Here is a 23,595-nt window from a genome sequence, read left to right as displayed (position 1 = left end):
TCTCTTTCTTTCTCTTTCTTTCTCTGAACTTCTCTGCTGAGCTGCACTTCTCTGGTGTGCACAGTGCTCAAGGTCTGCGCTGCAAACCCATTTGCAGACGCAAAACCAAATTGCTGCCTCAAACAGATAAATGTCATTTCTCGTACTTGAAGTGATAAAAAAGTTGTTCATTTCTCAAGTTATTTGTACTTGTAAATTAAAACTCATAAAAATGTTGTTCATAAATATAAAACATAGTTCGCTCGTAATAATGTTTCGAAAATTTAGTACTTAATAACACTAAACTACTAAATTACTTTATACACTAAACTACTAAATTAATACAGTAATATACTAATAAAGTACGTAATACAATAAAGAAGTACTTTTGGTAACAAAATTACTTAATACAGTAAATTCATACAATAATAAATTATATAAACCCATACAACATATCAATTACTTAATACTTAATAGGCAACAAAATTACTTAATACTTAATAGGCAACAAAATTACTTAATACTTAATAGGCAACTAAATCACTTAAACGCTCTACTAAATTACTTAATAAAGTACGTAATACAATGAAATAACTTTAAGCTACTTATATTACTTTATACTTAAACGCTACTAAATTACTTAATACAATAATATAAATTATCGTTAAATTATTGGACTTTCTTCACTTGGCCGTAAATGATAGCACCGTCGTAAACATTTGAATGGTCAATTGTACCATGTCGATCGACCACATCCGTATCAAGCCACAATGTAACTTTCTCTTCAACCACGCCTTGACTTGATGCCCATTGTTCATAAATTTCCATCATTGGTGTATTTATAGCCATGCGATACCTCTCCACAGTTGGGCATGTGCGTAAATCTTGAACGGTGAAGGTAATGGTTTTATCTTCATTCGTTCGAGGATTTACTGGAATCCCTTCGTTCGTGTCCTATTATATTCAAAATATGTACTTAAATAAAAATTTAGTATCAATTACAAATTTAAAATATTTATTTGTTTTACCTTCTTGTAAGCAAGGACAACATCACCGGAGGTGTTTAATTTGTAACTATTCGGACTCCCATCATGTTGTAACAATTTTTCATGGTAAACCAAACTCAACTCAGATACGTGTACGCCGGATCGGTTTGCGTAATCATCATAGACGACACGTAGTTGTTTGTGCATGCTCATCCGATACTCAACACCCTCGTCATCTATATCAGCCCCCTTGACGAGGAACATGCATTTCTTTGCAAGAGGGACCCCTTGGTCAACCGAACTACCATTTGTTGAAAGTGAGTCAGTTGAAGATATGGACATTCCCTCCACTGAGGAGGAATTTGATTTGGACGAAGATGAACTCATTTTTATAAAAACATTTGATGAGTTGTGTGACCCTATTTATAGCCATGGTTAATGCATTTAAGGCAAGTTAACTCCTATATTCAGTGGTTGTTGGCTCAACTCACTCATAACATAAATAACTCTAACAATATTCAAATGCCATAAAGTAATACTTATACAGTTCTACTGTCGATTACAATGGTACATTTACTCCTTCAAGTAAAGTGCAATGGCAAATACAACCCAAGAAATGAAAAAAGCGAAATTAGCTGATTTCTCAGATCTGCCAGACTTGAGGACTTCGATCCGTAAGTTGGTTATTTCATTCTTCAAATTTCTATTGGAGTCCAACAAATCTTGATTAATCTTCTTCAAATCTGTAATTCGCTTCTGCATAACCTCCTTCTCCTCGTTCAACGCCTTTAATGCAATCGCAGTTGCTTCTAGTTCCATCTCCGACACCGAAAGACTCTGTACATGGTGGTCGTCGTCCGCCCATTTGAAAAATCCACAGTCGCCGTCATTCTACTCAGAAAAGTTAGATGATAATATTTTTTAAATAAATTAAAACATAATAAATCATTTGAACATAATTTCGTTTCTCACCGGCCATAGGGGACAACCATAAAATTTACGTCTGGCATTAGAACCCATTTTTTTGGTCACTCTGAGGACGGCGGAAGTATTGTGATTGCAACATACGGTTGATTTTGCGGAGGACCTCCACGTACGGGATGAAGATGATCCTTTGCTATCCATTTCTTATTGCAAACAGTTTTCGCAAATATTGGGGTTTTTTTAGGAGGACATTATGATTATCGGTTGAATAATATACTTACATATTAGTACCATATTATTATTTTATTATAAGGTTGTGTTCCGTAATATTATAAACAAATGATGAGGATAAATGTTAAATGGGTGTTGGAGATATTGAAAAGGTTGTTAAGAATATGAAACATGTATTGAGGATACTAAAAGGTTATTATAAATTATGAGAAATTGTGTTCAGGAATATGTAAACATTGTTGACTGTTATAATACTTGTGTTCAGATAATAGAGAGGTTCAGTAAATGATAGATTATTAAATGGTGCATAATAATGTTACTTAGATTAATAAATGATGCATAATAATGTTACTTAGATTATTACATGATGTTAATGCGTCATCTCTTAAAAATAATGTTATTAGGACACACACCATGTAAATGATGTTTTAGATTAAAAAATAATGATGAAATTATTGTTCCTATACAACTTATTTAGCTGCGACGTTGCCCAGCGTTGAAGAAAGATAATTTTTCAAGAGCTGGATTAGGATCACTTCAATTGGCTGTGTGCTTTTGTTTATTTTCAAGACTATCGTCAATGTGTAAAAATGTAGGTTATGAATTACTTGCTCACTCACTGCTAAATTGTGTAGGTGATCATCTTTTGTAAGCTTGGCTTTTGGCCATTGAACTTCGTTTGGTTAAACTTTTGGAAAATGCTTAACTTCGTTTTTAGGTGTTAATTTGAATCACAGTGGTTCTAAGAAAGAACGACTATTTTGTAACTATACTTTATTATTATCATGAATGTTATGATTATTATTGGGTCTAGATTATAATTCTAAATGTGTTATGATTATTATTATAAGTCTAAATGGTTTGATAACTTGTGTTATGATTATAAGTCCGGGGAGGGTTCATGGTTTGATAAATTGTGTTCAAGAGTTAACAAACTGGGTTCATGGTTTGATAAATTGTGTTCATGATTTTACATACTGTGTTCATGTTCATTAATTTCACAAACTCCATATATTGACAAACATACTTTCTTCATATAATCACAAACATTTTATGTCTTTCAAAATTGTGTTCATGGTTTCATAAATTGTATTCATGAGTTAACAAACTGGGTTCTTGGTTTGATAAATTGTGTTCAGGTTCATTACTTTCACAAACTCCATGTATTGACAAACATACGTTCTTCTTATAATCACAAACATTATATGTCTTTCAAAATTGTGTTCATGGTTTGATAAATTGTGTTCATGAGTTAACAAACTGGGTTCTTGGTTTGATAAATTGTGTTCAGGTTCATTACTTTCACAAACATTATATGTGTTTCATAAATTGTGTTCATGGTTTTATAAATTGTGTTCATGAGTTAACAAACTGGGTTCTTGGTTTGATAAATTGTGTTCAGGTTCATTACTTTCACAAACATTATATGTGTTTCATAAATTGTGTTCATGGTTTTATAAATTGTATTCATGAGCTAACAAACTGGGTTCTTGGTTTGATTAATTGTGTTCATGATTTAACATATTGTATTTATTTTATGTTCATTAATTTCACAAACTCTATATTGACAAACAAACTTTCTTCATTAAACAAACTTTCTTCATTTAATTTGTCAGAAAATCACCCCAAAATAATATTAAACACATAAGTTGTGTTCCTGCGAAACTCACCCAAAATCAATGCCCAATCTAAACCCAACCAGTGGCCAATCTATTTCATCCATATATCTATGGCCAATCTAGCCCAACATCACCCCAAAAGAATATTGTGATATTTCATCCTATATATCTATCAGCCCAATCTATGGCCAATCTAGCCCAACATCACCCCAAAATTATATCCACCCAAAAGCTGCCCAATGTTAATGTACAAAAAAACTACATCATCATAAGAAAACATTAACACAGTAAACTACTTCCGCGGGTACCCTTCACAAAGAGGACATCAAAGCCTTCACACTTTCGGGGGCTTTGTTGAAGTGCACATGACTCACATAGCAACCATTTACGCTCTTCCACAATGTTTCCCGAAAGAATCCTTTCATAATAATTTAACGAAAAGTTAATGATCAAAATTAACGGAACATTTACCAAATGTACACTCTCCACAAAACGATCGGCATTGTGCTTGATAGCTAACAACATGTAAACTCCGCAGCTATGCCTAACATATAACATAATATAAATAATTACTTTACATAATATAAATAATTATTTAACAAGCTGCCATCATAACCTAATTAAGAGAAACTTACAAGTCCGACTGCTGCTTCATGTTTAGAGTAGAACGCGGCCATCTGCTCACAGCCCCGATATCCCAGGAACTGTCGACAGCTCTAAAATACCGGTCCATTGCGTAGCACTGTCCACATATATTAGTACATTATATAAAGCATAATGTATATTTGAAATTATTACCGTAATACATAAATCAGGTGTACCAATGCCTCTTCTGATACGTGATGCAGCTTTGCAGCTTCTTTTGTTTCCATGGAGTCTATGATCATCACCTCCTCCCTGTTTACCGAGAAGGCGGCACACCACCAATGACCGTCTTCAATAACAGGGACAAATACCTGAAATTGACTTCACTTTTCAATGTTCCATATTGTTCGTTGTGAAAGGTATATGACATTGTACATAGCACATATTGTTCGTTGTGAAAGGTTTATGCCACATACCACACTTATCCTAAGAGATGACGCAACTGGTGTGTTCTTGATGGTGGAGTGGATTATCCTATCAACACTATCCCAGTTATCTCCTTCTACTTGCAGCACTCTTATCTACATGGAAAAACAATTATGTATTTTACTTGGTCGTTATTATAATAACAACATACAATAACTCACCGCAAATGTTGGATCCAGCATCAACCTCCTGCTTCTAATTCCAAATCGCCACCCCCACACTTTCACACAAAGACATGCTGCAACTCGAACATACTTGAGAACAGCAAACGATTAGAACATAAAATTGTAATTAAAAACTCATATGTCTGGTTAGCAGGGCACTTACATTATCATCTAATCGACCACGGGCCTGAGACAATGATCTGCAACAACTCAATGTCGCAAAGTTCCCATCAACATCAATTATAATTGGATCTCCCCTGACATTGGCAAATAATTCATTACTGCGTAATTTAAAATATAATTGGATCTCATCAACTTGCTTGTACTACAACTTACTTGCATTTTGACATCAGTTCAAATAATTTATCCTTGTTGGTTGCCTTAGGACGCCACGTCTGTTCGTACTCCTCACTCAAAACAACCGATGTCTTTGTCTTCCTATGTTTACGGCTTCGTTCTCCTACTTGCGATTCTCCATTCGAATTAACATTTTCATTACCTGCTGTTTCATTCCCTTCACCTTCACTTAATTCTTCAACCTCCTTCACTTTCCTCCAACTGTACTTCGAACCCTCTACTACTGTTATACCTATAACTGGTGCCTCCATTAGTGCAGATACATACTAACCCACCACCTTCTCTACTTGTGCTTCCAATTGTGCTTCAGTGGAACCTGTCAATGTATTATTACTACTCGACTCTCCCAATTGCAAATCCCCATTTACAATTACATTCTCAAATCTTGGGGGTGCTACTGGTGATGAACATTCATCACGTACCTCAGACTGTTGGCGACTCCTCAATGATATAGGTGATCTTCGTCCATCTGACTGTTGGCGACTCCTCAATGATATCGGTGATCTTGGTCCCTCCCCCTCTGACTGTTGTCGACTGAACATAGGTGGTGATCTTGGTGCAGATGTACCTGTACCTATACCTTATGCATTTCCATACTTTTGCCTTCCATTACTACTGCCTGCATTTCCATCATTTTGCATTTTCCTTCGCAACTTATACTCATAAGGATTTAATTTAGGAATTAACTTACGTCTCCCTTTCAAGGCCCCTTTTCTCTTACGTGTTGATACTATCTGGGGATCCACTTCATTGTATTCAGATTCAGGCATCTTGTCCCTCGCTTCAAGAGGATGACGTTCCCCGTACGCAACATCCACACACTAACAAAAATATACACAACACAACAAATCTAATATACACAACACAAACAAATCTTATTCCTTCCTACTAATAAAAATAACACATTATTATATATAAACTACTTACACCGAGGCCACCATAATCACCTGATGCTTTCCTATCTTCTTTCTTTGCAAGGTTTATATCCTCCTTCGTCCACGCTTTCATTCGTGGAAAAACTCCCCACGATACAGGGTTCCTCCTCAACCGATCAAGGTATAACACCTACAATAGAGGGTTACAAAAATAACACAATTTGTAATATAACACCTACACTGAATGATATGAATAAACAATATGGGTTTACATGATAAAACAAACCATACCGCCAGAAATATAGTGCAACCACCACAGCATTTCGCATATCCTTCAGTGTAAAACCTTTTCGCAAAATTACCAACAGATTTTATAAGATGGTCCAACACAAAACTACACCAATCATATTTTTTTGCCCTCTCTGCAACACTCACAACTGGGAGCATCTTCAGAGACATTCGATGACAACTTGTCGGGGCCATCGATCACATCATTCACCGCCATCATCATAAATGCCTTCTTGAATTCTGAGTCATCTTCCAAAGGCCCCTCAATAACTTCCAAAATTGTCTTCCGTGAAACTCCCCTATGTCCAGACGGGCATCGCGTAACAAATGATTCACACAGTCTAGCAACTTCATTCTCCATCGCATCGTCCTCACAAACTTTTGGTACATGCCTCGGACCAATAGGGATACCAAGTACCCAGTGGACTTGTATCTTCGATAGAGGGAATTCCAACCCATCTTTCAACACCAATACCCTCCTCTTCACATCTACCATTGTGCACAACCAATAACATAAATTCCTCGGCAAACCCTTATCCACAAAGTGCAATAATCCAGCAAACCCCATTTCAGCCACCAAACGCTTTTTCCTCTCATCAAATTGCTTTACGATTTGACCAAATGTCTCGACTCGGCAATTGAAATTCACTTCCTGCAGTTAAAGTTTGTACACACAATTACACATTTTGCGCACTTGCATTTGCCTAAGACAAAGACAAACATTCCCTTACCCTTTTATTGTTAAGTAGCACCCGACTAGCAATCACTTCCCCACTCTCCTTCAACCTTCCACCAACACTTAATTTATTAACCTGCTATTGCAATCTCATTCAGTAAAATTCACTACATAAAATAAATTCAACATACTTCAATTGGTTAAACTAACTACCCTGTATACTTCATCAGGAAGCCTACCCCCTTTGCCGCTCTTGCACCATAGTCCATTCACCTTGAAAACAATCATATTCAATGCTTCAATACATTTTACAATCCTTTAATTAAATAAACAAACATATAAACAAACATAAACAGGGATATTAACTTACTTCCTCATCCTCGTCCTCTTCTTCATCATGCCATGATTCACTGCCCTCTTCCTCCTCATTGACCTACATGATTCCTAATATATTATTTACTGCTATTTATCTACCAGAGAAATTCATATTTCACAACAGAAAACATCACTTACCTTACCCTTACGATGGCCCTTCCTCTTCTTACCATAACCACCTTCATCACCTAGAGGAAAGCATTTTTTTCAAATTAATTACCCTCATTTACAACTATCAACTACATGATTCTATTTTTCCGCAAAACATTCAATTTACAACTCAATATTCAATAACATGCACAAAAAAAATTTGATTCAGCTTAACTGCAACAGAGTTCATCATAAAATTCGCCATTTCCATTTACTTTCAACTACAACTAAAAATAATGTTTTCAATTACATCAATTACGAACATTTAAGGAATATCCATATTAATTTCAGAAATTCACTTACCTTCACCCATTTCCTAAATCAAGTTGCTGTTGAAATTTCTCTTCTGCTGTGGAGTAATTTTTTGCTTCTATGTGGGTTCTTTTTTTGATAAGACTTTATTCAATTCTTCTTGTTCGTCGGAAGATTTCTTGCCTTCAGTTTCTCCTCCCAATTTTCTTCTTCCTCTCCACCGCCAATTCTTGAGTTTCTCCTCCCAATTTTCAAGTTCTTCTTCTACCAAATGAGCTGTCTAATTATTACCTTTTAGGAGGAGTTCTTTTTGGAATAGATGGGAATGGGTCATTCCACTAAGATAACGTTACAAATCAGTTAATGTGCGAAAGGACATTAGTACCCCTGACTTTAATATGCGAAAAGACTTTATTACCCCTGATAGATGTTTTTTTGCATCTATCAATTATACGTTTATCATTTCTCATAGCATAGCCGCTAATAGGACATGGCTGGATGACTGGATTTCCAAAGTGGCTGCGATATGATTACATCTCGCACATACACGTCGTTGGGTCGATTGAACACAAAGAGAGTCACATAGCAGTAAATACAGCAACGGGAAGAGGGTATATGGCATTTGGCAAGATAAGACCAAATATAAGGCCTGAAACCAGAAATTTCAGATCATTTTGAACCCAAACTTTTACTACTTTGCTCAACTATTGTTTGCATACATATAAATAAGAAACTGTAGGACTTAAAATTGAATCATTTTGAGAGAAAAAGAAACTACTAGTACATATGCTGTCATAAATCAGAAAGCAGTTCTAAATATACATAAACTCGCCACCACGAACAGCATTAGCAGCACCTCTTCTCTCTTCCTCAAGCTCCTTCTCCCTCTCCTTCCAACTCTCATACTTATGATCATCCGTGGGCAGCTCATGGCGGCAAATCGGGCACGAATTATGCTCATCCAACCACGGTTTCAAGCACGGAGGATGAAACAAATGTTTACACGGCATTTCTTGCATATTATCACCCAACCCCAACTTCTCCTTACATATACAACACTCACCACCATCCTTCCCAACTATATTCCTCAACATTTCCTCAGTTTCGAGCTTAATCACCGGCAATTTCTCCACCACCTCTTTACTCGCAGGTGGTGCAGCCCGATTCCCTCTCCCTTCCATTGGTGGTAAAAAATCCTCAAAACTCTCGAGCATGGACACATCCAAACTCTCCACTAACCCCCTCATCAAACTCCCCATATTCTCATCACTGTTATCTTGAGATTGCGAAGCGAGGGCAGTAAGTAAGTTCTGCTGGACCAGCCAATTAGGTTGAGGAGGTTCCTGATCAACTGTTAGATGACCTTCAAATAAATACCCACCTCGCGAACTCTGCGATAATCTCTCTCCTCCATTTTCATCAACAGATTCCTGATTGAGTGTTTCTTTGAGGTTGTTGATGCAGGATTTGAAATACATTTTCTCGGATGCGTCGAAAGCGAGGCGTTCGGCGATTTCCAGGAGTTGTACGCCGGATAAGAGGTACCCTGGGAAAGTGTAGCGAGTTTGCAGGACGGTAACGACGCGGCAAACGACGTCGTAGAAGAGTTTGCGGATTTGAGGAGGGGAAGAATTGTAGGTTTCGAGGAGGAGGGATTTGATCGATGAAACGGCCGATTCAAAGGTTTGTTTTTTGTTTAATTGGGATCGGAGTTGTTGCAATTTTGTGCTTAGTTCATCGTCAGAGAATTTCGTCGCCATATTTAAGTTGATTGAGTTTTGAGGATAAACCCTAAAAAACAAGGAGTTCTGGAATTGAGAGAGATTGGATTTGGGGATTTTTAGGAAGAAGTGGGGTTTAATCGAAGGTGAGAATTGGATTAATCAGGAATGAAAAATGTTGGATAGATGGTGAGGAATTCGATTCAGAAAAGAATTCGATTCAGGTGGTGTATATATTTGAGAAAGAAAGAGATTATATAACAGTAGTCCAATTGAAGAAAGACATTTCTTGTGCAAGGGGACAATCACCACTCACCAGACGAAACGGGGTGTTTTTTTTTTCTTGATCTCTAAGAAAGACGAAGTCTAGATAGAAGAGGAATAATGCTTGATTAGCTGGGTAATTTTAGCATAAATTGAAGTGAAACTTGTAATGATTGGATTGCCAAATTAGGTAAAAATTAAAAACAAAAACTAAGAGTATCTACAATGGTAAGCTACAATCACTTGTAGTTTTGTGTGCCACATAAGATTTCCAAACTACAACATTTTCAAGCTACAACCTTTTCCAATGAAAAGCTACAACTATTTGTAATTTTTGTAGGTCCCACATATTATTTACTTATGAAAATTAGAAAGTGAGATGGAAAGGTATAAGTAGGACCCACAAAAAATTAAACAAAGCTACTTGCTGAGCTACTTGGTTTTGCCAAGCTACAACCTCTTTTTTACTCCAATAACAAAGCAAGTAGCTCTAACTTTTAACAAATTGCAAGCAAGGACCTAAAGTCATCCATTGGAGTTGCTCTAAAGAAGTGAGTCGATATAGGAGAAATATGATCCAGTTTTTGGGTGCAAATAAGTACATGCACCCACTGTATGTAAAGCATGGTGTACATTATTCTAAACTAAATCGTTTTATCATTTTTAGAGTTTATAAATTTGAAAATTTATTGTTGTTTATTTCCTTAAATTTTGCAATTAAAGATTCTTTTTCAAATTTAAATTTAAAAGGTATATGTTCTTTTACCTTCAGTGTAGATGTTTATTTATTATATGTTATTTTCATTATAACTTATGTTCTTTTATAAATATAGCTTTATTTGAAGTCATGTGTTCTTTTTTAAAGTAGAAAAGTTGTTGAAAAAAATTCGTGTTTTTTTGTATAAATGGTATGTTCTTTTTAGGTGCACAATGACCATTGTGCATCCTAGTGCATAATCCACACTTTGGTTCTTGGGTATCACCTCCGAATACTTTTTGAACTTTGTTAAACGCCGTCCTATTTTTTCTTAGTAGTGCCCTATATTTTAGTACTAAAAATATGAGGATTTTTCCTTCTCTTTTCCATCCATTGCCCCCATTCCCTCCTTCATTCCCCTGACATTCCCGCTCCATTCTTCATCACCTCTTTCATTCTCTCTCATCTCTCGCTCTATCTCATCCTTTTCTTCTATTTCCATTCCCTCCATTGAAATTTTCCTGCCAAACTCAAGTTTTTCTGCCAAACTCAAATTTTCCAATATTTCAAGTTTTCCTACCACCTAGTCATATCATCGGAAATGCTAATGCATTTTTTTTTCTCTGAATAACATTGATGAAATATCTTGAGTGTAGCGCTTCGAACAACTTACGATACATAGGGTTTAGTGTAACGATTTCCTATTTTGGGGACTTTTCGGTCGATTTTGTTTAGCTTAATTAGAATATTTTTTACTAGAGTAAGTTTTTCTAATACTAACTTAAAATTATCGAAAAACCACTCAAGCATCAAATCACAGGCGCCTAAACCTGTGATGAGGCGTCTATCATAGGCGCCTGAACCTCTGGTGTAGGCACCTAAGATAAACGCTTGTACTAGTGGTTGATCCCCTATCATAGGCGCCTATACCTATAGTTGACTTTTCGGTCGATTTTGTTTAGCTTAATTAGAATATTTTTTACTAGAGTAAGTTTTTCTAATACTGACTTAAAATTATCGAAAAACCACTCAAGCATCAAATCACAAGCGCCTAAACCTGTGATGAGGCGTCTATCATAGGCGCCTGAACCTCTGGTGTAGGCACCTAAGATAAACGCTTGTACTAGTGGTTGATCCCCTATCATAGGCGCCTATACCTATAGGTAAGACGCATATACCTGTGGTTTGGTTGGCTATAAATTATGATAGGCCCATGAACTTGTGGTTCATGTTTATGGCAATTTTATGTTATTCTAGTCCGATGTATTATTCGAAGAATTTTTTAATTACACTAAGTTTTTCAGGCGATATGACAAGGAGTCTGAAACTTGGGTACCGAGGAAAAGTTCGAGCTCGCTGGAAAATGTGTTTACGTCGGAAAAGTTTGTAACAAGGAGTGAAAGGGGATATATATTATGTGATTGTTTAATTGCTCGAATTTTACTATGAATTAATATTAAATAGAGGTCATAAATGGACGAACATATTCACACTTCACCCCCAAACTCAATTTATTGTTAAGATTTTCCAATATCCAATTAGGTTTATGAATCTTCATCTAAAGACTTGTTGGCGCTTTCAAAACATTTTTCACCAAAACCTCCATAGAGACGTAGTTAAATACGCGTTCATCCCGCGTATACAATAAAAACACATCTGCCAGATGGAGCATATCATTCAGGGGTAATCAAAATCTTGAATACAAATATCTTGATTAGATATGATACTCACCTACATCGTGTTGCAAGATGTTACAAGTGTTAGTCTCCTAATACAAAATCTAAGAAAATAAGCAAACCCTGATTTTGCAAAATATACAAAATTGATTGTGCAGAAAATCAATTCTACACTTCTTTCATCCAAAGAAAGTGCCCTGCGTTTGTGTTTGTGTTTCAGTCTCGTGCTCCTAGGTTCTTCAGCAAAGAAACAAGTCAAGTTCAATCGGTTCTCTAGGAGAACCTAGCCTTTCTGCAATGCCCGATCAATTGGTTCTTGAAAATATTGAAGTGCTATAAATACTGCTTCCTGTTATCCAAAAGCACAGTTTGTGAAGTGAATTGAATAGCTTGAATAATATTGCTATCACTGTTTTCGGTTTTGAGAAATAAGCAACGGAGATGTGTTCTTACCTCTGATCTAATTGTACGGCTCCCTTGATGAGGGCATAAGTTCAGATATGAATGGAAGACCACTTGTGCATGTTTTCCCTGGTAAAATGGTGAATACAGAAATAGAAATGAAAAAATAAAGTAATTCCTACAAGTGAGCTAGGCTCAGTAAAGACGAAACATAAGAGATTTTTCTCCTGTTTTCCGGGCAAAAGCCCACATATTAATGTTAATTTATCAATCAAGTAGGGATCGTCACAACAAGCCACCAAGCGGTGCTGATATATGAAAGAAGTCGGTCCCAGTGCACAAGTAATTTGCAAATAGACTTTACCTTTAATTTTTTGTCCTTCTCAATGCACTCCTCCAAACCAGCAAGGCCACCAAATGCGATCAAAAGATGCCTATAAGTGAACCAGAGCTATAAGATATGCATAATTTTACAAGTGACTAGACAAAGTAATAGGTGAGATGGTTAAAAACAAGAATCCAGTTAATATTTATTGAGGCCTTCCACATGTGTAACAGAGAAGAAAGAAACAGTTTGTTTCACATGCCTGACAAGAAACCTATTAAAAGAGCTTACAAGAGCATCCAATAAAAGATGACTCCGCCAATCTCTAAAGTTAAAACAACTGAAAGATAAAGCTGTAACCAGAAACACACCTAAAGGGAGGTATAGAAAGCTCAGATGATTTGACAACCTTGCCATGCTCTGAAGTTCCAATCATATAGTCATATCCACCCTACAGATAATATAAAATGCATTCAAATACAAAGGAATAAATGAAACCAATAAGCTCCAACAAGACTTCGAACAAACATAACCACTAGTACCTCATATGAGCAGTTGTCAATAACAGAGCTCAAGTTTGGAGCATATCGCACTTTATATCCCCAGTACATGCCCTCTTCTTCCCTAGGAGTAGTAGATTGGACAACCTGGTGTAATTTCCCTGCAAAGACAAAATGGTATCATAAACTCAGAAGCAATACATAGAATAGTCTGCAAACGGGATCAAGTCAATAAAACAATTAGTCTATTTCCTGCTGTTACCAGCAACCTACTCTCAGATAAGATATGTTTAGTAATTTAACAGCAAACTACATGAGTAATCACTCGCTTTACGGATTATCCACTTGAAGATGTTCTAAAATATTGCGAAATGAAAAAAACATTTCATTCAAAGTTACTCAGATGTAAATCAGACTGGTGATCAAAAGCCAATTACAGAAGATATTAATAGAGTCAAAGGTAATAGGTTCAATAGAGATAAAGCAATGTACAAGATCATAATAAGCAGTGCTATATAATGAACTACTACCAGTGCTCAAATCACGGTCAGTCCCCATAGCTACAGTGATCCTTATTCCTGGTCCAAGTGCTTTATCAATGGCAACATTCTGCATCACCAACAAAGATTCAATTTAGAAACATACCAAACCTTGCACTTTAAACTTAATGATCATTTTGAGATCTGCCAACAAGATTGTTCTTGGAAAATGTATCTGATCATATATCTTCAACAAGTAGCCATAAAATTGGGGGGTGGGAGATTCTGAGAATGTCAAATTATGTGGAACCTTGCTTCCTACTTGTTTAGAACTAGTAAATGCTATCAAGTAAACCTTTAGGGAAACAAATTCAGAAACAGACAGTAACAAAAAGTGCTCCAAACTCCTCTTTCAGAGTATGTGCAAAATCTTCCAAATGCATTAAATATTTAAATGTAATCTAGCTTGATACTAGTAAAAAAGGAATGGGAATTCACATTGACTGAATATTTAGTACATCACCTTATACTATGTAAATAACATCATGCATCTTATGACCTGTGAAACAAAGTCAATATTTCATGAATAAGGATATTCTATTCGGGCACCATTTTTTCAAACCTAGACAAATAAATAGCTCCAATTCACCATGATCAGTGTTATCTATCCATGTTTAAATAAATTTAAAAGGCGAAACTTAGATGCAAGAAAAACCTAATATTAGGGAAACCTCCAAATATCTGAATAACATAGCATTTGAAGAACAAACTAATTTTTGATTTCCAACGCATGGACACTAGGAGGAGAGGAGGACCATCATGTTTCTCTATGAAGACCTTACCAAAGATGTGAGACTTAAGAGTATAGAAAGAGCCTAAGTCCTAGGAAACAAAAGTCTACAACTAGGAGAGCCATTTAAATTCAGAGTAGAGAACATATAAAACACCGATAATCTGGCAAATAAAAGAAAATAACATTGCAATTAAAAATCTGTGACTATAGCTGGATCGATGGCCAAATAACAAGACATCTATAATATCTTTCAGGACGTCCCCTCTTTCATCTCCAATTGTCATTGAACATAGAGCGTACCTGATCAAGACCCACATCTACCATTGTACCAACAAAGTTGGGAGCTTTTTCTTCCAAAGTCACACCTGTTAATATTACCAAGGTAAGAAACAGAATATATATATCAAAATTCAAAATAATAAAATATATATGCATAAACACATACACATATATACATACAAAGTCATAGGCATCACTAAGAAATGATCTTACCAATTCATTCAATTTTGACTCGATTAATTATAGCAAATGACCATGAAGGCAATTTGGGAAATCTATAATCTAAATAAAGGTTTAGTAATATTTTCTCAACTGTAACTTTATGAGTCCCCCCAGCAGCAATACAATATTCTTCACTTTTTTTTTCTGCATTAGATCCACCTCTCTCAATGGCCTCTACAGAACCAATGGGAATATAATCCACATTTACTGCCCTCTATAGTAATATTCATCTTGGCTAGACTCCCTCATAACCATTTAACTGGCCTTTGTCTGCAATCATCACCTTCTCATTAATACATTCCCTCTCCGAAACACATTGTACAGACGAAAATGCGTTATGTGCCTATCTCGAGCTACTGATGGAGTAATGGGCATATATAAAAAAAGAAAAAAAGAGGCTGACCAACGTAGATGATTCATACAGAATGTGAAACAGAAAGCATATTAAGCAAGTTACCACATCCATTCTCCCAACAAGTTGCGTGCGAGCATAGATGCTAAAATACCAGAAAAACAAAAAGTGATGCAAACAAGACAGCTTAACTAGTGTTTGTTCAATTAAACTGCAAGGAATCAGAATGGGGGCACCAGTAAACCCTTGATTACTTAGGTCAGAAGGGGTAAAGAGGGAAAGGCACAACATTCAGCCACCTCACCAATACAACGTCACAATTTGTTAAGGGTCAGGAATATTTGACAGGGTAGTGGGGTGATTTACTGTCACCACTGCCATTTTAGTTATTGTACAGAATTACAGAATTTCTGTGAGTGAGAGTTATAAATAAGAGCTGAGGTGAGAAATGCAAATCATCAGAATTTTGTAATAGAAAGTGAGACAGCTTTGGAGAGTCCTTGCCTCTCGAAGAGTGAGGGTTGTAATTGATTTTTGCTTCTCTGGTTAATATCAATACAACTAATCATCCCTTGGTCCTATTTTATTCCTTCTTCTCTGTTTAGATTATTGCTGGATCCTTTGGTTTCTACCATAAACATAGGAAGTCGCACACATCATAGGAAGTTGGCTTTCCCACGTAGTTCCATTTCATAGGAAGTGAAAAACCTTCCAACAAGAAGTCCTACTTCACGAGGACAACTAGGTAAGCAATTCCCTCCATTTTGATATCCTACTAACAACTTGTGATTTGCAAACCAAACAACTCTACAATGTTCCAGAACCACTGAAACAACCATAGAACATCAAAGGCAGTTTTTACACGGGGGACAAACCGTACCTTCTCTATATGAAGCCCATTCATGCTTGCGAAGATGATGAGGCGCGTCAAGTGGGGGTAACAAGCCCTGACCAAAATACACATTTTATTGAGGTCAATTTACCATCAAACAGAACAGCAACATCAACAACAATCATTTGAAGTTACAAACTGTATGCAATGCTAATCAACCAAATAAGCCTCACCACAAATCTTAATCCACTATGTTTGGTAAAGAGACTCTTTCTCAAATATTGTGGCGTTTCGAGATAGCGTAAAACTCTTATAAAAAATGCAGCATGACTTTTATCCCCTTCTGAAGTCCCAACAGTAGTAGGATCATCCATTGAACAGCCATTATTGTCAAATACCACAACCTATTCATCCAAATGGTTTAATCAAAACCTAATACACTAATTAACTCTCAAACTGATCAAACAAAATAATAAATTCAAACCTCATCAATTCGATAAATTGTTGCTGCTCGAGCAATTTGTCCAGCCAGCTGAATATACCCAAATAAATTTTGTTAGTCTCAGAAAAAGACCATCTTAATTAAAGGGGTCACTTTTCAAACAAAATGTGGCCCTATTTCAAATAAATAAATAGTGAGACGGTGTTACAGTAAAACCGTCTCGAATGTGCCGAGACTGAAAAGGGGTAGTGAGAGAGAGAGAGTACACGAGTGGCGAGTTCGTGCGACTGAGCATTGCCGATGATTGAACTAGGAATGGCGATACTGACAGTGGGGGTAAATTTGTCAGAAATGTTTTCATGTTGCTGCTCTTTTTTCCTTTTCTTTTTCTTTTTTGGTTCATCAGAAATGTCTTCGCCATTAATAAGCTCAGAAACAGAGTTTAATGGATTTTCTTCGTGTTGTTGTTCAGTTTCAGCTTGAAATCTCTTCTTCTTCCCCATCTTTTCTCAAGTCGAATGTTGCAGTTTGCCAAGGGGTTTTGGGCGTTGGAAACTACCTAAGAAGAGTAGAAGACTGCTGGGGTTAAATGGTGTGGAATGGGCTGTTATTAAAGCTATTGTATGTTTGGGCGGACCGGTTAAATAGAAATTCTCTAATTATATTGTTTTTGCGTTAGGTACATAGGTAGCATCTAAAATCTCTAACCTATTTGGCCGGCCACACGGAAAGTTACAGTTGTAACCGTGCGTGACACGTTGTCAGTCCGTCAGTTCATTTTTATATGGTCATGTCTCACCTGTTTCTCATCGGAATCGAGCTTTTGACCAGGCGTTGGAAAGCTATCGAGCCAAATTTTCATCTACAACTTGAATCTTCCCAAAATATTAAGTGCGATGTGAGATATGATCTTTCGAAGTTGACTCATATACACAAACACTTATAAACAAATGGAGTTACTCTTATGAACAGATGGAGTTACTCTTATGACCAAATGAGTTACTTGTATGAGTATGTGTTTACTTTTAACAATAAAAGGGTGTCACTCCTACAAAGAAATGTGGTTACTCTTATAATCAATTATGGTTACTTTTGTGAACCTTTGGGATTACTCATATAATTAAATGAGGTTACTCGTATGATTTATTGAAGTTACTTGTATAAATAAATGAGGTTACTACTATGAATTAATCGGGTTACTCGTATGATTTTACCTAATTAATTCATAATAGTAACTGTTTCGGTTGCGAAACGGTTAACGTCCTCAGTAGAGTCTGCTAAAGATGTGAAGAGTAACGTCCTTGTTTGATAACTGCACAGTACACAAACGTGAGCTACCCTCGGGGTGGTTGTGAGGAAACCCCCTCCGACACTCAAGTCAGTATTGGTCCCACTGGAATTTAGAGAGAGAAACTAGAGAGAGAGATAAGCTATATTCAGTATGAGAGAATGTACCTGCAGAATAGTACTATTGGGGTATTTATAGAAGTACTATTCTTCTGACAAGGCGTGTAATCATTCGACACGTGTAGGGCTCTAACACACTTGACATGTAGGAAGATTCCCCTGTTTTTGTCTTGTTAGGCGTCCGCCAATGCTGTCGGATCACGAAGATGAACTGATTTTAATGGAGCTGCAGATGACATCATCATGCTTGCGTCCTTTCCTTACTCGCGGACTCCTCATGGGGGTTCGCCAGTACATTTGGGTTATACCCATACAACTAGCCCCCCAGCATCATTGGGGTCCTGACCGCTAAGGATGTTATTGGATGGACGCGAGTGTTTTTGTTGTGTTTGATTTTTCGAAAAAATAAATTTGACGGGTGCCACTGTGGGGAGTTGAAGAATTTCGAAAAGTTAATGATTACTTTTCCGAAAATCCCGCCCAATACTTTACTAGGTTTTAACTTCACCATGACACTTGGCATTAATCTAGGGAGAAGTTGGAGAGTTCGTTTAATCTCAGTCGTTTGTCCGTATATATATACATAGGCGATTGTTTTTCTGAGTTTTTATCCTTTGCTCAAAATAATTCTCTTTCTTCTTCCTCTTTTTTCTCTGACAAAACCTCCATATAGCCAGAACTTGCATTGTTCAAAAGCTGCCCTTCTAGTGCTCAAATTTCGCTGAAAAGTTAACAAATCTTCTAGTTTTTTCTTTCCTTTTCTAGTGCACTAAAATTTTTGCCCTTTCCTGGCCAATATTTTATGGGTTTTCAACTGTGCTTGGAGCTCTGTGATTTCCCGGTGGTTCTTTGGTTGAAAGCTTTTAGTTTCCGGTGTGATTCTGCTGTTTAGAGACTTTGCTCATCTTTTCCGGCGTCTTTGCTCTTTACTTTCGCTCTTTTTTCCGGCAACCCCTCGTTTCCAGGTAATTCTTTGATTTCTTTCCTCATTTTCTTAAGTATTTTTCGCGTATTCATCATGTCGGACCAATCTGATAGCCAAAATGCTCCTAGTGAGGTTTTCATGACCGAGAGTGATCCCTCTTCCCCTTTAGCTGATAATGATTATGCGTCTGACTCAAGCCCTGTGGGGAGGACTAGGTTATTAGCGGATATACCTCTTACGGCCGAGAGAAAAAGAGAGCTAAGGTCAAAATTTCTTAACGACCCATCCACTCCTGAGGAACACAATTTGACCCTGAGATATTTGACTTCTAGCCAAAGTGGCGATAATCAATGCTTAGAGTACTTAGGCACCAGATCCTTGCTTGACAGTCCCGTAGACATCCGCCAGTCGATGTCGTTCCTGGCCTTGATGTCGCCCCTCTTAGAGAGCATGCTTGGCTAGATAGCCTGGCGGATGCCGGAGTTAGGGTGTCGTCCGATTTTTACGACCGCTTGCAGGAGTTTGCAACTCCTAACCACCCTGTTGTTAATTTAGGTGACAAGAGCGACTCAATTGCTACTATTATGGCTCGTGATGATATTTCTGAGGCTATCTACCAGCATAGAACTGGCGTGAATGCTAGCGTATCTACTCCTCTGGCAGCTGCTGCAAATGTAGCCAGCTCGAGTCGGCTGGCAGAAGTCGTGGCTGATCAAGGTTTGAATGCTCCGTGGCTTCCTGAGGATGCCTCTGCCGGCCCTCTTACTGTAGAAATTGACGGCCTATGGCGTCAAGATGCTTTGGATCTTGCTTACCCAAGGGTTGCGCGGGATCTCTACCATATGCTGACAGGGTACCGTCTGGTGGGGCCGCCCGAAGGGGCCATTGTAACGGAGTACCCTCCCGGCCATGTGGCCGTATATACTCATCACTTTGAGTTTGGCCTCCGGTTTCCCTTGGACTCTTTCTTGGTCCAGATCCTGAATGCGTTCAACGTGTGTTTGGTGCAACTGACTCCTTTAGCAATCAGAAATATCATCGCGTACATTTGGGCTGTATGCTTCTTGGACTTTCCTCAAACAATCAACCTATTCCGCCACATCCATTGGTTGAAGAGAAATGGGTCCGCTAGGAAATCGGGCTGGTGGTCGTTGACGACAGCCGACAAGAAGATGACCGTCCAGCCTAAGGTATTGAGTTTGAAGGGCTGGCAAGATGCTTTTTTCTGGTTGCGGGTGCCTGAAGACTACCCTGTGCGCCGCCATTTCACAAAACCTCGCCCTCATATGGAACATATTCCTTTGGTGCCGCTAACCGAAGAGGAGTTAGCGCCTTTGACTACTTATATGTGGCGGATTTTGATATTACCTATGAGGATGGGACGTCAGCTAGAGTTAAAGAGCCCAAGTATTGGATTCCTCATTCCAAGTACATCTTGGGGAACAAGCCTTTGTTGGCCGTCTTGCTGTCGCCCACTCATGAAAATGGTAAGCGATGCTGTCGGATTGGTCTATCCGATGATAGTAATGCGAATTATATGCTGCTTGTTATTGTATGTTCTGCTTTATAATCCTCTCTTGTTTGCAGGTTTTGCTAATCTTAACCTCGACGTTCTTGGCGTCGACAAAGATTATCGGCCTTTAACAAATTTGCCGCGTGCTCCAGCCAACGACTACGAGACAATGCATGGAATTACGAATGGTCGTCGGGGCGGCAACCGCCATGGGCCTCATAATCTCCGCAGAGGTCGCGGAGGGGTGGTAACCCCTCGCGTCCCCACTATTGGTGCTGCTGCTACTGCCAGCACCAGTGTGCCACTTTCCCCTGCCATTCCTCTTCGGTCTACTGCTAGCCGGACTGTGACCAGGGGTGGTCCAACTAGGAGGCGGCCGCGGGAACAGGTCGCGACCGATACCACCGCAAACAAAAGGTTGGATGTAGAGGATCCAGGCACTTCTACTGCTAATGAGGTCCATGTGGAGGACCTAGACTTGGATGCTCCAGAGGAGACTCAGGAGCGTGCTGCTGTAGCTTCCGGTTCGAAGCCGCCTAGCGGCACGTCTTGCTTGGTTGTCGGGTTCCGCTTCTTCCATCAGGGAGAAGATAAGGGAGCTGATTACCATAGTTTCTAACCTATCTTTTGTATCTTTTATCGGTATCAGGATGATTGAAGAAAGAGGTGCCACTAAGCGATTCTGTAGGGGCCGCCTTTGCTGCTCAGCCCATCACTCCTGGGAAGATTTATCAACCTAACTGGAATGTCAGGGAAGATGAGTCTCTCTACTCCGACATTCCCGAGAATGGTGGTATTCTGGCCTACCGGATCTTGAAGGGTATGCAGCTGCCCCTGGACCGACCGTCAGGGTCCTTGGTAATGCTTGCGGTTCGGCTGACCCAATGATCTAGTCCTTCATTTTTTTTTGACTCGTTTGCGTTCTCTTTCTTTTTGCAGGTTAACAATGCTGCCCTTGAGATGATAGAGCAGTATTTGGAGTACTAATGGCTGGCGGATACCTATAAGACCTCTTTAGAGACTTGCCAGGGTCTGCTCAAAGATGCTGAGGGTGATGGCGCGCTGAAGGATGAAGTAGAGACATTGCGGGAGAGGGCAGCCCTACTGGAGGAGACCGGGAAACATTAAGGCGTTGACGACTCGCCAATACTGAGAAAGAAGTGGCAGTTTTGGATGCCTCTGCTGAAGCTGAAGTTAGAGGGGTCGCCAAGGCCGTTGCTGAGTTCAAAGCGTCAGATGAATATGTGGCGACTCTTCACAAGAGGTATGATGACGGTTGGGCAGCTGCCATGAGGTGTGTGTGCAAGGTCGTTCCCGGTTTCGACTGGAACCTATTGAGGATGCTCATGCTGCCGGCCAACATCCACGCTTTTGAGGGGGATCCCAACTTTGCTGATGAGGACGCCATTGCTGATGTGGATCCTCGAGAGCCTCTGAGGCCAGGGCCTCCTCCCTCTTGAAGCTTTTGGCGGCCTTCTCCTAGCTCTTCTTGCTCTTCCACAGTTTTAGCTTTTAGTAGTTAGATATGTAATCCGCTTTTGTTGGCGTTTGTAGACAATTACTTTTTAAATTTTGCTTACACTTTATTCAATTAAAGCTTTTTATATTGGCCGCCACATATATATTTTTTGTAGTTGGCGCCAATACAGTAGCTTTTATTCTATGGAAAAGTACTTTTCACGTTTCCTTGCTTTCTTGCTTTATTAGCATTCATATTTTCGTATGATTAACCGTAAATGCACTTAGCCTGTTATGTGGCTTTTTTTGTGCTAGGTCTTTCATGTGACCGTCAACATTTACTTATATGGCTTTTATTTCTGTGCTAGGTCTGTCATTGATCGTTAATGCACTTAACCTGTTATATGGCTTTTATTTATGTGTTATGTCTGTCATATGACCGTTAATGCACTTAGCCTATATGGCTTTTATTTATGTGCTAGGTCTGTCATATGACCGTTAATAATGCACTTAGCCTGTTATATGGCTTTTATTTATGTGATGGTTCTGTCATATGACCATTAATGCACTTAGCCTGTTATATGGCTTTAATTTATGTGTTGGGTCTGTCATATGACGTTATGCACTTAGCCTGTTTAATGGCTTTTATTTATTGTATAGTATTCAATCATATATAAACAACAATATTTTCGAGGGACGCTAGAAGAAGTATATATTTATGTTAGAGATTTGCCTCTGGCCATGTACATTTTACAACTTATACCATAATACTTCTTTAACACACTAGCATTCAGCAGTTTTTAAGTTCTTTGCCGTCCATGTCCCTGAGTATGAAGGAGCGAGAGCATTTTCTTAGTGATGACATAAGGGCCTTCCAGTTGGCGGTTTAGCTTTCCTTCAACACGCGCTTTTCCAGTAGCTGCCGTTCTACGGAGGACAAGTCACTCAAGTCCAGTGGCTTTCCCAAACCTTCTTGTTGTAGACCTTACTATCTAGCTCCTTATCCGCCATGAGCTAACTTCCGGCAAGAAATCTAGGTTCCCTTGAGTGCTTGTTCTCTTTTCAAGGTTCTGATGTTTGATCTGATATGAGGGTAAGCCCCTCGACCAGTAACACGCTTCTATGTTGAAAGCTAACTTGAAAGAATTTCCCCAGTTGCTCTTTCTCTGTTGTTCTATTTGACCGAGAAAACAGGTCCATGTGGTCCACTTCCTTTGACTCATCTAGCTTCTTTTTTAGGGCATTTAGAATCTGTTTATTCCGGTTCTGCTTGTCATTGCTCTGAGGGTGGCAACGCTGAATACAAAAATTGCTCGAATTCTATCAGGAAAGCTTGTATGGGACGACAATCAAATTGAACG

General features: G+C 38.4%; 5 protein-coding genes across 5 annotated transcripts; all 5 read right to left on the bottom strand.

Annotated features, from left to right (window-relative positions):
• Positions 1–1,538: 1,538 nt before the first annotated feature.
• LOC109133852 (uncharacterized) lies at positions 1,539–5,582 on the bottom strand. The gene is made up of 8 exons (XM_057393345.1): positions 5,311–5,582; positions 5,138–5,231; positions 4,972–5,064; positions 4,801–4,905; positions 4,561–4,695; positions 4,375–4,481; positions 4,211–4,283; positions 1,539–1,856 (listed from the first exon to the last, which is right to left on the bottom strand). The coding sequence occupies exons 1-8, from the start codon at positions 5,580–5,582 to the stop codon at positions 1,539–1,541; spliced, it is 1,197 nt and encodes a 398-aa protein (XP_057249328.1).
• Positions 5,583–5,912: 330 nt separating this feature from the next.
• LOC130590915 (uncharacterized) lies at positions 5,913–6,386 on the bottom strand. The gene is made up of 2 exons (XM_057393692.1): positions 6,259–6,386; positions 5,913–6,152 (listed from the first exon to the last, which is right to left on the bottom strand). The coding sequence occupies exons 1-2, from the start codon at positions 6,337–6,339 to the stop codon at positions 5,913–5,915; spliced, it is 321 nt and encodes a 106-aa protein (XP_057249675.1). The 5' UTR covers positions 6,340–6,386.
• On the bottom strand, positions 6,260–8,446 carry LOC109134120 (uncharacterized). The gene is made up of 7 exons (XM_048637539.2): positions 7,999–8,446; positions 7,684–7,733; positions 7,541–7,603; positions 7,384–7,443; positions 7,226–7,306; positions 6,498–7,146; positions 6,260–6,396 (listed from the first exon to the last, which is right to left on the bottom strand). Exons 1-6 carry the CDS (start codon positions 8,006–8,008, stop codon positions 6,610–6,612), a joined length of 801 nt encoding a protein of 266 aa, XP_048493496.1. The 5' UTR covers positions 8,009–8,446; the 3' UTR covers positions 6,260–6,396; positions 6,498–6,609.
• A 144-nt stretch (positions 8,447–8,590) lies between these two features.
• On the bottom strand, positions 8,591–10,051 carry LOC104885016 (E3 ubiquitin-protein ligase AIP2). Its single transcript, XM_010669729.4, has one exon. The coding sequence runs from the start codon at positions 9,705–9,707 to the stop codon at positions 8,760–8,762; it is 948 nt and encodes a 315-aa protein (XP_010668031.2). The 5' UTR covers positions 9,708–10,051; the 3' UTR covers positions 8,591–8,759.
• Positions 10,052–12,269: 2,218 nt separating this feature from the next.
• Positions 12,270–17,561, bottom strand: LOC104885015 (uncharacterized). The gene is made up of 11 exons (XM_010669727.4): positions 17,198–17,561; positions 16,974–17,021; positions 16,723–16,893; positions 16,538–16,604; positions 15,105–15,169; positions 14,063–14,141; positions 13,575–13,693; positions 13,404–13,483; positions 13,072–13,141; positions 12,759–12,836; positions 12,270–12,654 (listed from the first exon to the last, which is right to left on the bottom strand). The coding sequence occupies exons 1-11, from the start codon at positions 17,432–17,434 to the stop codon at positions 12,589–12,591; spliced, it is 1,080 nt and encodes a 359-aa protein (XP_010668029.1). The 5' UTR covers positions 17,435–17,561; the 3' UTR covers positions 12,270–12,588.
• Between the last annotated feature and the right edge of the window lie 6,034 nt (positions 17,562–23,595).

This window comes from Beta vulgaris, chromosome 3 (genome assembly GCF_026745355.1).
Source record: "Beta vulgaris subsp. vulgaris cultivar EL10 chromosome 3, EL10.2, whole genome shotgun sequence".
In the NCBI taxonomy this organism is placed as follows: domain Eukaryota; kingdom Viridiplantae; phylum Streptophyta; class Magnoliopsida; order Caryophyllales; family Amaranthaceae; genus Beta; species Beta vulgaris.
Note: the sequence above shows the minus strand (reverse complement) of the source record. Positions and strands in the feature narration are given on the sequence as shown.